Source organism: Balearica regulorum, chromosome 2 (genome assembly GCF_011004875.1).
Source record: "Balearica regulorum gibbericeps isolate bBalReg1 chromosome 2, bBalReg1.pri, whole genome shotgun sequence".
NCBI classification, from domain to species: domain Eukaryota; kingdom Metazoa; phylum Chordata; class Aves; order Gruiformes; family Gruidae; genus Balearica; species Balearica regulorum.
In genome coordinates, this window is record NC_046185.1 from 155,092,248 (window position 1) to 155,109,337 (window position 17,090).

Sequence of the window (17,090 nt, forward strand, 5' to 3'; positions counted from 1 at the left end):
CATCCTCAGCTCCACTGCTGGTCTGTGGAATTCCCAGCAATCAGGCTCAGAAAGGTGTTAATTCTTATAGTATGTATGCTATATACATGTATGAGATGTCTACATTCTGCTCCTACTTATACTCCTGTGTGGCTTGGCCATGACATCCTAATTTTCTCTTAATCATAAGATTACAGATTCTACAAGACAGACAGGGTATTAAAAAAAAACCCAACAAAACCCCAAACATACGTGGACAAAATATCTCACAGTAATCCAGAGTATTTGTTTAAAAAAAAAAAAAAAATTAAGAAAATATTTTTCTCTTTGCTAACTGTTTTATATTTATTATACTAGCTTTACAGAAAGCTCCAAAGAAACCCACGCTTCACCTGGAGGTAGTTTTCAGAAAGCTTGGCAAGCAGTAAGGCGTCTTTGCCAAACATAGCATCTGCTCTGGAAGAGGTAACAACATTACCATGCTGAGGAAAAGTGTAAGGACATCCAAATGGCCACCTTGCAGAACATTGTAATATAAACGTACAAAGGCACTGGTATTACCTGAGCTCTGGAGAACTGTACTGCAATTACACCCATTATGATAATTCTAAATCCACTCACACAGAAAGCCAACAGGGTTTCTTAAGAAAACACTTGCCTTACAAAACACAGTTGTTTCATCTTTTCGTCCTATAATGTCTTTTTTATTAAATATAGGCTTGTCAATATGGCTTTAGGAGGCTAATGACATGTAATGTTGAAGATCTAGGACACAGGTTTTCAAGATTATTTCTGTGCACCAAATACAAGACCATACAAAGATCTTTAGAAAGTGTCAAACATCCATACTGTAGAAGTCAGGCTCTGCTAAAAGTGATATGTGCTGGTCACTCAGTCATCAACGAATTTGGATCCATAATTACAGTGGTTGCCCGGATGTAGAATTTTGGTTCCCTGATTAATGAGAGAGAATTTGGGTCCCATCCCCTAACACTTACCACTTGCAAGATACTTGAAACACTTTCCCATGAAACTTCTACAATATTATCACCTCCATCAACCATTCCCTGGTAACCCTGAAAGAGAAAAAGTATTTCAGAAGTCTGATTTGAAAAATTATGTATCATCTCCACTGTAGTAATACTCACCTTGTGTATTTTAATGCGACTTTAAGTTTTTAAAAACACTGAATAAAAAAAAAAATACTCAATTTAAATGAAACATTCAAGCAGGTACCAAATTAGGGGGGAAAAAAGCCAAACAAACCCTTTTCCTAAAAGATCAGTTCCAAAGACAACTTCAACATAAAGTAATACTTTACACAGATTACAGAGTTTATAAACCACAATGGCAACGTATTTCTCCCTTCCTAGGAATAAATATTCAGTTATTTTTGAAAAAATACAAAGATGAAAGAACTTTCAAAAGCATTATAAAATGTGCTTCCTCAGCCTGAGGTCATGATCTTTGAAAAATATCTAACTTTGTAACACTTTGTACACTTTTTCTCCAAGGTAGGTATAAGCAAAACAAAATAAAAAGCAACAACAAAAATTTTTTCATAAAGGAAGAAGAAATCAGGTCGCATAATCTTTATTCTTTTTTGGAGGCAGTTACAGATGAAAGAGATGAAAGAAATTTAGTAGACAAATACAAGCTTTAGCCATGCATTTAAGAAATCTTTAATACCGTAACTCAAATGGTCTTCAGAAACCAATGCATGCTGTAAGACGGAAAGAACTACACTTAGTTGAAAGAAGGAAAGCTATAGCCAGTGAGCAGCTGAAGGGTTTTTTTATGCCTGGCTTTATTAACTCTCTGCATAAATACTAGCAGAAAGATAGTGACAATTACAGATTCTTTTCAATTAGGTGATATTGTGAACACTGATTTTAAAATATATATGTATGTGTGTATGTATACATACATACAGCAAAGTTCTATCCTGGAAAAACTTAACTGATACAGACACCAGAATAAAACTGGAGTTAGCATCCAACTTTTTGACATTTATTCATATCCAAAGGGGAAAAAACATGCTAGGTTAAAGAAAACAAATAAAAACCACTAAACAAAAATAAACATGACCATGTTTGTGTCTCCATTTTTAGGTTATGTGTAAATGTGGATAATCATGCTGAATAACAATTAGTTAATCTTTCTTTTGTATGCAATTCTTGCAAGACCGTACAGATTTAGTTTTAGGGTTCTCGATAATATTTCGGGTAGAACTAGAAATAGAAGAGAGTTTAGAAGACAACTAAACTGACATTATAAACTTGACACTTACTTTGGCATGATCCAGACTATATGTAGATTTTATCCAGTAAGTAGTAACTTGGAAATGCACGAAGCCTATACCAGCTTTAAAAGCTATATATATTATAGGAATACTGTATCATACTTGGAGTCCCTCACCAGCATGATAGGATAAGAATATAAAGATAACCTGAACTCAGCAAAAGTATGAGTTACTCAAACTTTCTAGGATTCTAGTACAGATTCCAAGGGGAAAGTGTAAAAATATCTGTACAGTGAGACTTGATTAATGAAATTACATATAAGATGATCAAGTAAAAGTAAAGAAACAGTTAGGTGGAAAACAGTCTATGTCTGTCATTCAACAGATCTTCTCACTGTTTTGTACACTCTCTGGATAACTTTAATATGTATCTAATGTATACATATAATCACTTGAAGCTAAGACATTATTTGCACAATTCCTTCAAAATTAGAGCAAGTCTGAAAAGAAATAATTCTTAAACTACATATCAACTTAAAAAAAAAAAAAAAACAGATGAAGTGCAAAAATCTTCAGACAGAAACATTCCAGCGGATCCAACTGAGCTTGATGAAGGCTAATAAACTAGTAAGGTCACTTCTCACAAGTCTGCTTGTATTTTTTGTTTTTAAAACAAAGAACCCAATGCTACTTATATCACTCAGTAATGGATTGCAAGCGTTTCCTATCGGTGTTCCAGTTGGCAACTGCAGTAACACAAAGATTCATAGGCAACAAATCCTGAAAGAATAGTGTAATGTTGCATTCTAACTCTGTAACACTGACTATAGTAAGCTGACAAGAACATATATAGTTCACATATTTGCTCCAATCATTCACCTTCCATTTTTACTTGAGAGGAAAAATACAAGAAAGCGGACCCAAGAAAGTATTTTATACAGTAATTATATACATAATCATATACATTTCATGAGACTCATAGATGAAAATTCCCAATTCATATTTTATTAACAAATCTAAAACAGAGGGAAAAGCAAATGGATAAACTACTATTTGAAACTGTCTGTAAGATTTGATACACCTTACAGCTAGGCTAAGGATGAGCAATGACAAGACGCCTGCACCATGCATCTTTAAAGTAGACAGAACTCATGGATTCTGGCCAGGAGTCCACATGGGTTCTACTTTCTCTGTGCAAACAACCCCTGTTAATACAGGGGTTGTATTAACAATTCCTCCCACTACAGGGTAAGGACAGGAAGCTTTTGGAACAGGCCTGATCCATTTTAGCTCTTACATTAGCTTTTTCTAACTCAGTGCCACTTGCCAAGTAGCATATGTAAGCTAGCTCTGAACAACGTAGCTAGAATTTCCACACTGTTCCTCCACATCATTAAGAGATACAAAAAGCCATAAAATTAAAACACCTTTCTAGAAAAGCTATAGTGAAAAAAAGATGACCAATTATAATTGAAGTGTTAATAATGATCATGATTTCCATTTATCACTTTAGTTATTTAAACACTGAAATCTTACTTAGATTCTAAGAATAGCAGCTTAGGTACTAAGATACTATAACTATGGGGCAAGAATGGAAAAAAGTAAACTGTCAAAAATACAGCAAGCACTATACTTGAAGATCAACTCCATTTTATGCTTATTTCTTTCTCTACCCAAAATCTGATTATTCAAAGATGAACAAAAGAAAATCTCTGTGGGTCATCTGTTCACAGGGTACATACATATACACTGTAACTCCTGGAGAGAGTGGCAGAGCCAGAGCAAACCTTGGCTCCAGTCTTAACTACAAACAAAAGCTTTCAAAAAAGAACAAGCCATCTTCTGATATGTTACATGCAAGACATTTGGGGCTTTAACAATTTTTTAAGTTTACGTACTGAGCTTTTTTAGCTATTGCTCAACAACGTAAAATACTAGCATCACTGAGTGCACAAACCACCACATAAAAGACATGACGTTTTCCTCACAGAAATCCGTGACTGCCGTACCATTGCATTTCCAATGCTGGCCTCTTGAGAAAAAGATTCTTAATCAAGATGAAGAATCTAAAAGTTCCATAGCTTAGCAGTAAGAGCACGCATCCACTGGGAACTATGTGCTTCAGTCCTGGAAAAAGGGCAGGTTATTTGTATTGTATTATATTTAAGACCTCAGTTTCTAAAATGAATGCCATAAATGACAGGCATCATTTTTTCTTCTCATCCTCAATTAAAAAAAGAAAAACAACCTCCAAACCAAAACCAACTTAAATCACTTCTGATTAGTGAAAAAATTTAAACTAGCCTCCTAGGGCAGCATTGTACTTTTACATGTTCCATCTCTTAGCAAAATGAGTCCACGGGTATTCAAATATTAATTCAGATTGGGGTAGATTTGAGGAATAATGTGATGCTAGTCAGTGAGGATGACTGCAGACTGTTTATATACTAAAATTAAGTACTAAAAGATATTAACATGAATAAAATATGAAACTAAGGCAATGGTATAGAGTAAGAACCGTTTCCACAAATTAATAGCAAAATTTTCAAATGTGCTAATTCCAATGCATTAAGATACAAGGGTTTTTTTTTTTATTTTATAGTTATAAAATTTTTATTTAAACTATATAAATTATATATAAATATTACAAATTATAACTTTTATATAAACTATTTTATAGTTTTAATTTTCACATGAGTTTGCGGGGGGGGGGGTTCCCTCTTCCCTTTTGGGAATCAAAGTATGTATAAAGAGCCCAAGAATTCCAATATCTAACTCTTTCTTTGGGTTTTGGTAAGTCCAACTTCAAAAAGGCTAGAAAATTGCTTCTATCTAGTTCACTGCCAATTTTTATTTATTTATCTTGGAAATCTCTCATAAAATGTTCATAAAATGAACAAAATGGAGTTAGGAAACAAAAGAAAAAGAGTTATTGTTTTACTTAGAATATGGAGCTAGATTTGGCCACTGCAGAAGACAGGGTTTTACAGTGGGGGAAAAAAAAAAAAAAGTGCTTATGACAGAGAAAGTTACAGGAGAAAAAGAACGTATGACAACTAGAGGAAAGTAGGCTTGAAAAGGCTGAGACCTTTAACTCCACTTCTGGCTCCAAATAAGAAAACATTTTTCACCTCTCAGATGTTGCCACTTCAGTTTCTTCAGTTTTTCAGAGCAGCTTCAATACAAGCACTGCTTTACCTTAACTCATGTGTGTCTAGTTAAAATGCCTATTCAAAACGTAGGCTAAAAATACAGTATTCTCATTGCTTAACACTCTGATGTCTGCATTTGATCAACTGTAATTTAGGAGGACTTTATTAAAAATATTACATAAAATAACTTCAAGTATGTACGAAAATACATCTCTGTATACATCATGCAAAGGCTTATAATGGGGATCATTAGTGACAAGTCTTAATCTAAGATTTTTATCTTCCCCTATACTTGTCACCTGTATCTGTTTCCTATTTTCAAGTGCTGAAATTAAATTGTTTCATTTCAAAGCTTGCAACAATGTTTCTCTGATATGCACTGTGAAAGAAAACTGACTTCATATTTTAATTAACAATGAGAGGAAAAAAGCCTAGCATTCAGTACTTCCTGAAACATAGAACTGAATGGACTAATCTGAGCTATTACCCATACTTACAGCGAAAGGTGCATTTTTCTTAAAGACTACAATGTTACAATGAAGATAGAACAACAATATATAATGCAAACTCAGAACTCCAACATTGACTTGATTTTTACCATCGATTTTCATTCAGAAATATCTGTGACTTCACATTGGCAAACTCCAGCAATTAACAGAAGAACACGATAACTTAAAGAGTGCAATTCTGTAAGTTCAGAAAAATAGAAATATCCAAATTTCTCTGGAAATTTATCATTGAATACACTCTGTGATACAAAACAGTTTTTAAAAGGTGACAAAAGTAAACATATTATAAGATGAACTACAAAGATGGTAATTCTTAAGTTAAGCATAATTAAAAAAAAAAAAAATCCACGTTCTGGCCTTTAAAGACAGCCAAAAACCCATTATTTCTGTAAAAGTATCTGACCCATTTCAGCAAGCCTGCAAAACAGCTGAACACTGAAGGAATTCTAGAGATTGGCCATGTAATTAGCACGAACTAAGTATTCAGAGCTACTTGCTGTAGCACTGTAGTACAAAAGAGCTTTGGAGCACAGTGCTCTGCTTATTTGCATTTCAATATACTTTGCATCTCTTTAGTAAATGAGCTATAGGAATAAACAGACACAGAAAGAAAATGGACTTGGCTACCTTTTAAAGCTAAATTGTATATTTTGCATGCACAAAACTAAAACCAAAGTACTTTCCTACCATTTCTATGAATTCTAGTACTCTCTATTTTTATATTAAACATTAAAATTACTTTTTTGCTAGGAATATTGCCTACCAAGTTTTGCTCCATATCAAATATTTATCATGATTTGTAATCACCTTAAACTTCAAAGGAGTTGTACAAGAATTCCAGTGTGAACAGAATGATTTCTTGCCAAGTATATTTACTGTATTATTTAATCTGCAAATTTCATAAAAACTGAAAGTGTCCTTCAGGTGGAAGTCTAACAATAGCTTAGTCTTCCAGTAAGACATACACATATAGCATTATTTTGGCATTTACAATAAACTTGTCCCATCATTTTTTCATGTCAAATCATTGTTACAGAAGTTAACAATCTTCATGCGCATGCAGTCAAAAGTTTCCACCACAAAATTGTGATGTCTGGACACACTACTGATGGTACAGGCTTTTTGGTGGGGTCTTTTTTGATTGTTGGTCGGAGTTTTTTCAGTTACAGCTTTCTACCTATAAGCCAGGAGAGATGGCAGCAGCCTGACAGTACTTTTGATCAAAAACAAGTTGTGTGATCTGTGAAATGAGGGTGACAGCACAGCCTTATCATACCCGAGGAAAATGGACTGGAGGATGAAGAATTAGTAGTTTAACTAGGTTTAGGAAGGTATTTATAAAGTACAGTATTTGGGGCCAAACATCGAACAAATACACAGCTCACTGCTGGGTGAAAACCATCTCTGGTTTTCTCAGTATTTTCAAGCTTCTGGTGGCACGTGAAGAATTCCATATACTTTAAAAATTACTTTAAAATTAAATAGTTTTAATATATATCTTGTAAAAAGTACTTTCCACAAAAATAAAAAATACGCAATAAAATATTGATATGATGAAAGGGAATGACATCTACAACATTTTTAAATTTATACTATTCACTTTTCATGAGGTTTCCACAAAAACTCAAATATAGTCAGAAGACAAATACAAAATGAATAAAACAAAAACTAACCTCATAAACAAAATACACTTTGGCTTTTACATAGATTCCCATGCGTACTACTGCGCGCACAGCAGCATTCATACCTGGGAAGAAAAAGCAAAATCACATTGTTATAGGTTATCCAATATTTTTTGTACACTATAAATTTTCAACGTCTTTAAAAAAAAGGAAACAATTTATTTCTAAAGGAAGACAACGATCAGCATCTACCAAAACAGAAATTTATTTAATGACAGTGCAATCAGTCCATGATTTGCTTTGTTACAATAATTATGTGGATGCTACTATGTGTGTTAATCAGAGATAAAATTGCTGCTGATTGTAAAAGAAATAGCTACTAAACAAGAAAGTAAATTCATCTTTCAATAATGATTAGTTTTCTATCTGAAACGTAAAACATTCAACCAGTTAAAATTTAGTTTCTTCACAGTAGAAATTATATTGTAACAGTTCTTTTTCCTGAGCTTTCCAAAGTAACACAGGTGTATACACAGTATTTTGTGGGGAACACAGCCAAAGCTCCTGACATGAGCAGTTGCCCACTTGAAAAGATAGAAGGCGGCAGTAAATTAACAGAAGAAATGCTGCATTGACTCATTTGACAGGAAAGTGCCTAAAAGACACTTTGCTTCCCAGAATTGCAAGCTCACATTTGAATTCTCTGCTTACAAACATCTCACAAATTATACTAATGTAAAATCTTCTATTTAAGCCCAATGGTCAAATACTTAACCTCCTGAGCAACAGTGAAAGTTCCACTGGTCCCCCTACGTGGGTCAAATGAATTCCTGTTATAAGCTACCCCTTCAGATACTGTGTTACCTTACTCATTATTCAGGAAGTTCCCAAAAGTAATAAACTAATTGCTTCCATACCACATAGACACAAGAGATTATGCAAAGCATGAGGACAGTAGTAGTCAGGCGACACTGAAAGAAATAGCCTCAGCACATCAGTTGAAAAGGGATGCCAGAAATGTGAAATCCAAAATATTGGGCACTGACTCTCCAAATCTGTTGCACTTAATATCAAAATAGCAAAGTAGGTCAGCTCTGCTGTTCAACCTAGGTGTTAAGTGTTCACCTACCTGGAGATGTAAAAAGTCCCTAACTAGAATATATAAACCCACAACACAGTAAGCCATAAACATCTATTCCTACAATATCCACCATTACTGGAAAAAATACTGAGCTATGAAAGCTTACTTGTCTGAAAAGAGAATGAGACTGAGGTTTTTCTCAAAGATTTATTACTTAGGAACGTACCAGAAAGCCCCCAAAGTTGCCCAATGCAAAACAAAAAATTAAATTTGCCAAAACCAAAAGTTGCTTTGTTGTTTGTATAGATGTCACCTAACCTCAGGACTAAAATCAGAAGTACAGTGTTTTCTTATCAATTCTGTTTTAGGAAATAACAGCAAGAATTCTCTCAGATAGAGTCAGCCTTGTGGCAGAGGTGGAAAAAGTTCTCAAATGCCAAGACAGCTAAAAGAACAGCTTTGGATGATGAACTGGATGATGGAAAAGCAAAGCAGAGAATCTCATCTGACAGGCTGTACTGAAAAGAAAGTTAGCAAGCTAACTCTGAGATCAAAACAAATCTACTACTCAGAGCAAAGTTATCTCCTCTGAGACAGTTTTCATAATAAAAAAACCACCCCCACAATGTCCCCTGGAAAGTGGAGACAAAGACCTTTAACTTTATAAAGCTGACAGTTCTTCACAGCACTGCCCTTTTCCTCAAGCAGGGAAGACACAAGCACAAGCTACTCCTTATAAAGTCCACAGCTTGCTTCTATTAATGCACAACATGTTGTGTGGGAGGTTGGCTTTTTTTGTTGTTGTTGGTTGGTATGGAGGGTTTTTTGTAGTTTGGGTTTTGGGGGGGGGGGGTTGCCTTTTTTGGGGGGGAGGGGGAGGGAGGGGAGTGTCATTGTTGGCTTGGGTTTGTTTGTGGAGAGGGTTGGTTTTTGTTTGGGTTTTTTGTTGTTTTTTTTTTTTTTTCTAGAGACAAGTATAACTGTATATTATCCATTTAGCTGCAGAACTCTAGAAGAGCAACTAAAATGTTCATTTTCTGAAGGGAAAAAGTTCATCCTCACCAAGCGAGGACTACTCAGAACTGCCCTTTTAAGAATCTTCAGGTTTTGAGGTTCAACTTTTTCACATCTCCCATTTGGCACCTGAGAAGAACCACTAAGACTGTTTCAGGTATCTAATCTAGGTTCAGTTATAAAGACTCTGGTGTCTCATTCAGCAGTAGTCTCTGTATTTCTTTATTCTAATTTGATACTTGGAAAAGCAGAATAGTTTCATCAGGAAAAAAAAAAAAGGAAGACATTAAATATTCACATTTCTACCAAAGATACATACTTGTCTTTTATCTGTTTCTCACTCACATTTCTGCTTTATTGGCCATGTATCCCAGTTTTATCATTGTCAGTATGTACCTCTCTTAATCAGTGTATTTTAATAACTCTGTTCTCATTACAAATTGTCCAGATCTGCCATACCTTTGTTATGTATATATTAGCCTATAAATGTTGATTTAGCTTAATGTTCATACTTCTAAAACAGAGTAAAATATAAGCATTTATGTCTCAAAGTGGCAGATGCATTAATTCTTTCCCTGTGAATATATTCATCACAGACTCACATAGTTTCTTGGCAAATACTTTCCAGTTTCTGTGTATCTTACATGAAAAATTGGTAAAATGCAAGGAAGGGCAAAAAGCCTAGGAAAAAAAACCCACCACAACTTACAGACAGAAAGCCTTTTCTTAGTACCATCACTGTAACTTTATGAGTTTACACAACATGCATTTTATGATTATTTGGGGATGTATATTTTATCTCTTTATACAGAAAAGGGACTTGGGTGTTTATTGGCAAGCTCCTAAAGAAGCAGCTTACACTTCAGAAGGGCTAAGGACTGAAGAATGTTATAATTTGGTATCTACAAAATACAGTTAAAACATAGAAGTGTTAGACTTTTACATGTTAGCTATCTAAATCTGAATACACTTGCAGTGATTCAAGTATGTAAATACAGAGAATTTAATGAAGTCTCTGTAGAACTTGTCTAACAAAATGTTGCTGTATTTGATTATTTGTGGAGTCTTACAATAGCATTTGTGAATTACCATAACAACTATGAAATGTAATTATATGCGTATTACTGAAAGAGAGATTTACCTGGTTAACTATGGATTTAGTCCTGAATAATATAGTGATAAACATATAGGATTAGAATAGCAGCTTCAAAAGAAGGCCACAAGTAAAACCAGTATTTTTTTTTTTTTTTTACAACATAACAATTATTTAAAGTCTTTCTGAATAACCATTTGCTTTTGCATTAAAGCCTTTGACAGAGGAAAAGATTTATTTTGCTCTTTTGGACTCAAAATTCAAGTAATCTGCAACTACTTCCATGGCTTCACATAATGCCTGAAATTAACTTGAGTTGATAATTTACTGTCCTTCTTGATATTGTCTATTCAATTGCCTTTGAAAGCAATAATTTTCATAAGAGTTACAAACAATACTGCAGATATCTTTAAATTATTTTAAAAGGCACTCCCTTCCCCCAAAAGGGTATTTCTTTCCCGTGCCTACGTCCTGTTCCATATACATATGCACCATTACAACAGAGGAGTTTGAGTAAAATTAAAACCCTATTTTGTATTTAAGACAAGTTTTCCTCACCTTAGTCAGCCAGACAGACTTTTAAATAAATAACTGTAATACTAACCATATAAAAGAAAAATCAAAACTATGCATCTTGGACAAGTATCAAGAAATACTGAAGTACCACCAATTTTAAAGATAAACATTGGCTTTAATGCATGCTTAATGACTTAGCACATATGCGCTAAGTGCTACCCTGAACAAAGATCCAGACAACAAAACACAGAAACTAAGGAAAATATCTAAACATTACCAAAGAAAAAGACTAGAAAGACTTTATTCAAGTATGTAAATGGATATATCAGTAATGATGTAAGAGCCTATAATCATTAAAAGGAAAGATGAGAAGCAGCAGGCAAACACAAGAACTGAAAAAACATTAAGAAAACAATTTGGGTTTGTTCCATTTACCTTTAATTGCTTAAAAGATTTTATTACATATAATCACAATAATGATTCTAGATACCTGAATACTACACTTTTTTTTAAACAGTAACACTGTATTAGATCAGAACATTCTACTGCACAAATACCTATAATAGCATAACATCTAGACTACATACATAATTTTTTTTTTTTAATTTGAAGATGGAGTTATCTTGAGACTAGTTTCAATCACAGAATCCACTAATTATAGAAGCAGTTCCTCCAAAATATTAAATGCATTAAGTTAATCATTAATAACTACATTCCATATAATTTTTCATAAAAATTATATTTACAATATTTTATATGTATGGACATATATATATGTACTTTATACATGTCTATACATACACACATGCTATTATTTTCTGGAAAAGGTGCCTTTTGAGGGGGGTGAAAATTCAAAAATTCCTTGTGACTATCTTCAAATTACATAAGTGTTAAATAATTTGGATGACATAAAAGGAGTGTGGGTTATTTTGGTGTGGGATTTTTTTCTTTTTTTTCTTTTTTTGTCTTTGGTTGTGGGTTTTTTGTGGGGTTGTTTTGTTTGGGTTTTTTTTAATGTATTTGTTCAGTGGCAAAACTTCTTCTTCCAATGTAAGTTACTGGGTCAACAGCAGTACATCTTCACTACATATTTAATATGCCTTGAAACATTGGGAAGCCTGTAAGGCTTAAAACAGAGATATGTAGATCTTTACTTCAGCAATCATGTTCTATGATATTCCAGACCGTTTCCATGTAATCCCTAAATTTTTTGAGTTTATCTCAAAAATAACATAGTCACATTCAAAGACAATAATCTTGAGTCAGCAAATTGGGCAACAGCTCAATGGGCAACAGCTCAAAGTAGCCGCAAACACATCATTCCCCAACAGCACACAATCACCTTCTGTCCAAAGCTTTCAGATGGCATTGTTCCTGCTGTGGAGCCATACCTATCATGGTCCTAGAATAAACAGTCTGATCAGAGGTTTTACGAACATAAGTGACCTACGGCATTCAAAACCGTCTGTGGCAGCCACTGGCAACCCGCATAAAAATACAGCCAGTGTACTTCATGACCTGAAGCAGACCATGGCCAGAGAGTTCCACAAAGTGAAGACAGAAGCATGACTTAAAACCCATTTATTAGTCCACCTTTCTGAGCTGCAACCACTACAATTTAGAAATAGTCCAGAAATTGAACTAACCCATAAATTTTGAGAATCAATTGTCAAAACATCTTTCAGCTCTCAAGGTACTTGTGATTATGGTGGAAAGCTCTTGGTTTAGTTCACAATTTAACAGCTGGCTAGCTAAAGTGATGAACTGCCAAGTTCAGTACTGATTTAACATTACATGTACAAAATACAAATCTTTTTTCCTATGAAATAAATCACTGATAAATTCTTTAACTGTACCAAACAAAAGAATACGCCTGTGTTTAAAATGTGGCGACTAAACCGTAATAGTACCAGTATGACATATACACATTCTATAGTCTTTAATATTCCATAGGTAGTAAGAAGGAAAACAAAAAAACGTTGCAAGGAAATACCACAAATGCGGGAAAGTAATTTAAAACTTAACATGTCCTATAAATAGAAAGGTTTGTGTAATTTACATAATGCTACTTGTAAAAAGTACAATAACAGCAAAGGCGGTAACTGATATTTTAAAATAATTTCAAGCATATTTTGTTCTAGGCTAAGATTTACAGCGCAATCTAAATCAAGGCACTATTGATATGAAGATCATGAGTCTAATGCAACACTAACGGCTGTTCTTTCTACTGAATTTCCTGTGAATTCAGTTTGCATTACAGGCATTCCAAAGATTTCTAGTGTCTAACAAATTTAAGAAAAAACAAAACAGGAGACCAGAACTCTTTTTTTATATTAGTACTTTTTTTGCCCACTTCAGAGTTAGTAGTTTTGCCTCACCTCGAGTTCGCTTGAACATATATTTTCAAACAACTCTGCAGTAATAGCAGCATAGTTCCTTCTGTTTATATTTCACCACTTCACTTCTCTCCCACATTTGCCCTACAGAGGGCAAATGACCTTGACAAGGCATGACTCATTCTGTCCCTTGTTTAATTCCTAACCTAGCATGCAAACGGACTTGAGGTTGCATATTTTACACATCTATACTGTTACCAAGATAGTAAGGGTTATGAACCTCAGCTGTGTTGAGTTGAAACGATCAAGTTCTAAAACGTTTTGGGTTTTTTTTCCTCCTTGTTCTTCTAAATTAGGACAGTAATGCTGCCTACAAAACGACTTGGAAGGCATCCAGTTTACTTTGTTTGGTCTTTGTGACAACCTCACTCCTCAGACAACAACTTTCACAGGCTGTTACTTTTTATCCCTCCATGTAAATATGCCGCAGTTGCGATCTGCCAGATAATAAAGTGTAGATGCTACCCGTGGATTCTGCCAGTCCTGTAAATGCTTTAATTCACATAGTGGCAAGTGGAGATTAATACTTTATAAAAAGAGATACATCTGCTGCTGCTGCATTATATAATCTCCAGCCACGCGGAAGCAAGTAGCAGGGCTCAGCCTCTTGCTGAACACGCTACTGCTGCTCGAGGCAATGCCCTGTCACGCTTTAAAATGGCGATTTGGCGACCAGACCATTAAAACAGATATGCCTGGATTCACAGTCCCTCCTAGAATCATTTAGCAGTGGAACTGATGTCATTGAAAGCGAACTGTGGATAAAACTTGAACAAGTGCAACCCCACCGAGGGGCAAAAGAGAAGCGATTTCAGTGCACCAACTTGCATTTTCTCTGGAACCGCAGCATTTTCCTCTCCGATTGTTACCCAAATCCCTTCCACCCCTCACTAGAAAGAGTTTCAGATAATCCCAGGAAAACCCGGGGGCTCCCCGTTATTCCTGCGGGCAGAGGGAGGGAGGATGCTTCTCCCGGCCCAGATGACGCAAAGAGGCGGAATCTGCAGCGACTCGCAGCGGATCACGTACACACCGGCGGTGGGGAGGGAGCGCAGAGACACTGGTCCTTGCAAGCTACCACCTCATGGCCGCGCCGGGAAAGCGAGGCGAGGCTGCTGCCCGCACCCGCGGAAACGGGGCAGAACGCCCCAGCCGCGGGCTGGGCCCCGCATGTCCCCGCGTAAAAAGCTGGGGCACATGGTCATTAAACTACCGAGCCCACACAAAAACGAAAGATAGACTTCCCCCTCCCATCTCTATTCACAAACGCGAATAAAAGCGCCGTTTCTTCGGGTGAAAGTACTTCGGAGACACTCCCGGAAAAAAAAAAAAAAAAAAAAACACACCACCGTAATTTAAGGCAAGGAGCTAAAAGTAATCATCACTTAACAACTCTCCTGGCAAAACCAGAGCAAGAGTCCTCTCAAATAGCATGGAGCATTGCACATTTGAAAGGGTAATTAACTGAAACTTTCAACTATTGATATCTATATGAGATTTTTCTGGTAGAAAAGGGAAACGAAAGTGTAGGAAAACACGACTTCATGACTAAGTATATTGCGATCAAGTCTCTTTTCTTTCCCTTCCCTCTTAAAGTCTATAGGTCTTTTGTTCGCCCTGACCTGTAGCTAGGACTCCCCCTACACTCAAGAGATTTAAGGAGGTGAAACACGCTCCCAACATACTCCTACAGGGCTAGAGAGTAAACTACCATGTGAGCTTTCTAAATCATGGGTAGGAACACAGACACGTCCCCGGTGCCAAAACGAAGTGAAAAGCAGATGAGGCGAGGGCTGGCAGAGCCCCAGCACCGCAGACAGCCTCCCACCCGCCGTGCGAGGCAGCACGACCTCCTCCCGCGCTCACATCACCCATCCGCTCTCCCTCCTCATTCTCCTCTCCCCACCATCTCCCGAGGGGTGAAGGCATTTTAGTGGTAAAAGTTACTGGACCGTTCCTACATCCTTCCCTGCCAAGGCAGGCTCGGAGGAAATGTGATGAGAAAGGGAGGGAGGAGAAAGGATGAGGGTACGTTTGCAGCTCAGGCGCCCAGGCCGCGCAAAAATGATTTATCTTTTAAATAATCATAGTAAGAGAGACAGGTCGAAGACTAGCACGGAAAGAGGAAGCCGAGAACCACGGCAATCTCGTATGCCCCGCTCCCAGACCCCCTCCCCCTCTCCACTACCTCCATGTGCCCCTACAGGCGCGGCTTCCCCCAGACACCCCAGGGGCAGCCCATGCTTCCCACCGCCTTCTGGCAGGCGCTGCTACACCCACCGGCTCCTTCCCCAGCCTCCCGTACGGGCGCCCTGCCTGCCTGGGAGGCCCCTGGCGCTCCTGCCTCCCTCACACCATCCCCCGACGGGCTCCCCACCCTCACCCTCCCTTTCCGCTGCCCCCATTCTCCACCGTGTCCGCGGTTCCTCCCCCCCACTCCCTCATCTTCTGCCTCTCCTTCCCCTCCTCCTCCCCTCGCTCCCGGAGCGAACGGCATGAGCAGCTACCTTGGGCATCGCCGCCGCTGGTGAGCACCCCGATGGCCTTCCCGGTGCCCGAGAGGTTCTCGAAGAACTTCGGTTGGTGATCCATGGCGCTGCGGGGGCAGCACCGGCGGGCGAGACGGAGCGAGGTCGCTGAGGGAGCCCCTGGCCGCGGGGCCCTGCCCTGTTACCCGAGGTGCACACTCCGCTCGATCAAGTACTTGGCCTCTGCTGAAAAAGAACCCGAAAAATCCCGGTGTGGGTGTGTATTTACAGACAGGTATATTTCTACAGAAAAAGTGAGAGGAGGGGGGTGGTTGTGTGAAAAATCCCGGGGGGAAAAAAAAAAGAAGAAAAGGTGAGGAGAGATGCAGCCCTCACATCGCACACAGCCAGCCGCCCGCCTCTTCCCCGCCGCGGCCGCTTCCTCTCCCCGCTGACAGCCCTACGCGGCGCGACCCGGCACCGCCCTCCAACGCCCCTTCAGGAGCGGCGGTTGACGGACGGGCCAAAGGGCCAATGAGAAGGCGAGCTGTCGGCTCGAGCGGCGGCCGTTGCGGCGGGTGAGGCGGGCCCGTGCGGTGCAGTTACATTCGGAGGGAGCTGGCAGGTTGAGGGGGAGGGGTAGGTGGCGCGAGGCGGCGGGCGGGAGCGGGCGGTGGCGTGGGAGGGGCTCCAGGTGAGGGCGGGCTCCCCGCGGCGCCTGAGGTGGGGGCGATGTGGGGAACATGGCCGGCGTCTGGCAGGGCAGCAGCGGAGGGAGTTAGTTCTGTCGGCCAGAATTAACTCATCGTCTCCGCGGTAGCGACTAACACCGCGTGTCCCCGTCGCGCGTGTGGAGCCGCGAGAGCGGGCTGCCCGAGCAGCCCTTTCCGCGAGAGCCTTGCTGGGGCTGCCGTCAGGGTCCCGCCCTGTGGGGCTGGGCTCTGCGGGCTGAGGCTGGTCGGAGCTCCCGGCCCAGCCGTCCCTTGTGAGTTCCGCTGCAGGCCTGGCGGGCGGCTGG

At 38.5% G+C, this 17,090-nt stretch overlaps 1 protein-coding gene across 5 annotated transcripts in view; it reads right to left on the bottom strand.

Moving 5' to 3' along the window:
* PFKP (phosphofructokinase, platelet) overlaps window positions 1-16,282 on the bottom strand; it is a 47,704-nt gene extending 31,422 nt beyond the window's left edge. For 3 of the 5 annotated variants that reach the window (XM_075746577.1, XM_075746578.1, XM_075746575.1), the window contains exons 1-3: window positions 16,112-16,282; window positions 7,556-7,629; window positions 978-1,055 (exon numbers count right to left, since the gene is read on the bottom strand). In XM_075746577.1, the coding sequence (XP_075602692.1) occupies window positions 978-1,055; window positions 7,556-7,629; window positions 16,112-16,196 (237 nt within the window). In that variant the 5' untranslated portion in view covers window positions 16,197-16,282. Of the gene's footprint in view, window positions 1-977; window positions 1,056-7,555; window positions 7,630-15,808; window positions 15,971-16,111 lie in introns of those variants that run through there. The other 2 variants (XM_075746579.1, XM_075746576.1) reach the window with 2 other exon arrangements.
* Between the last annotated feature and the right edge of the window lie 808 nt (window positions 16,283-17,090).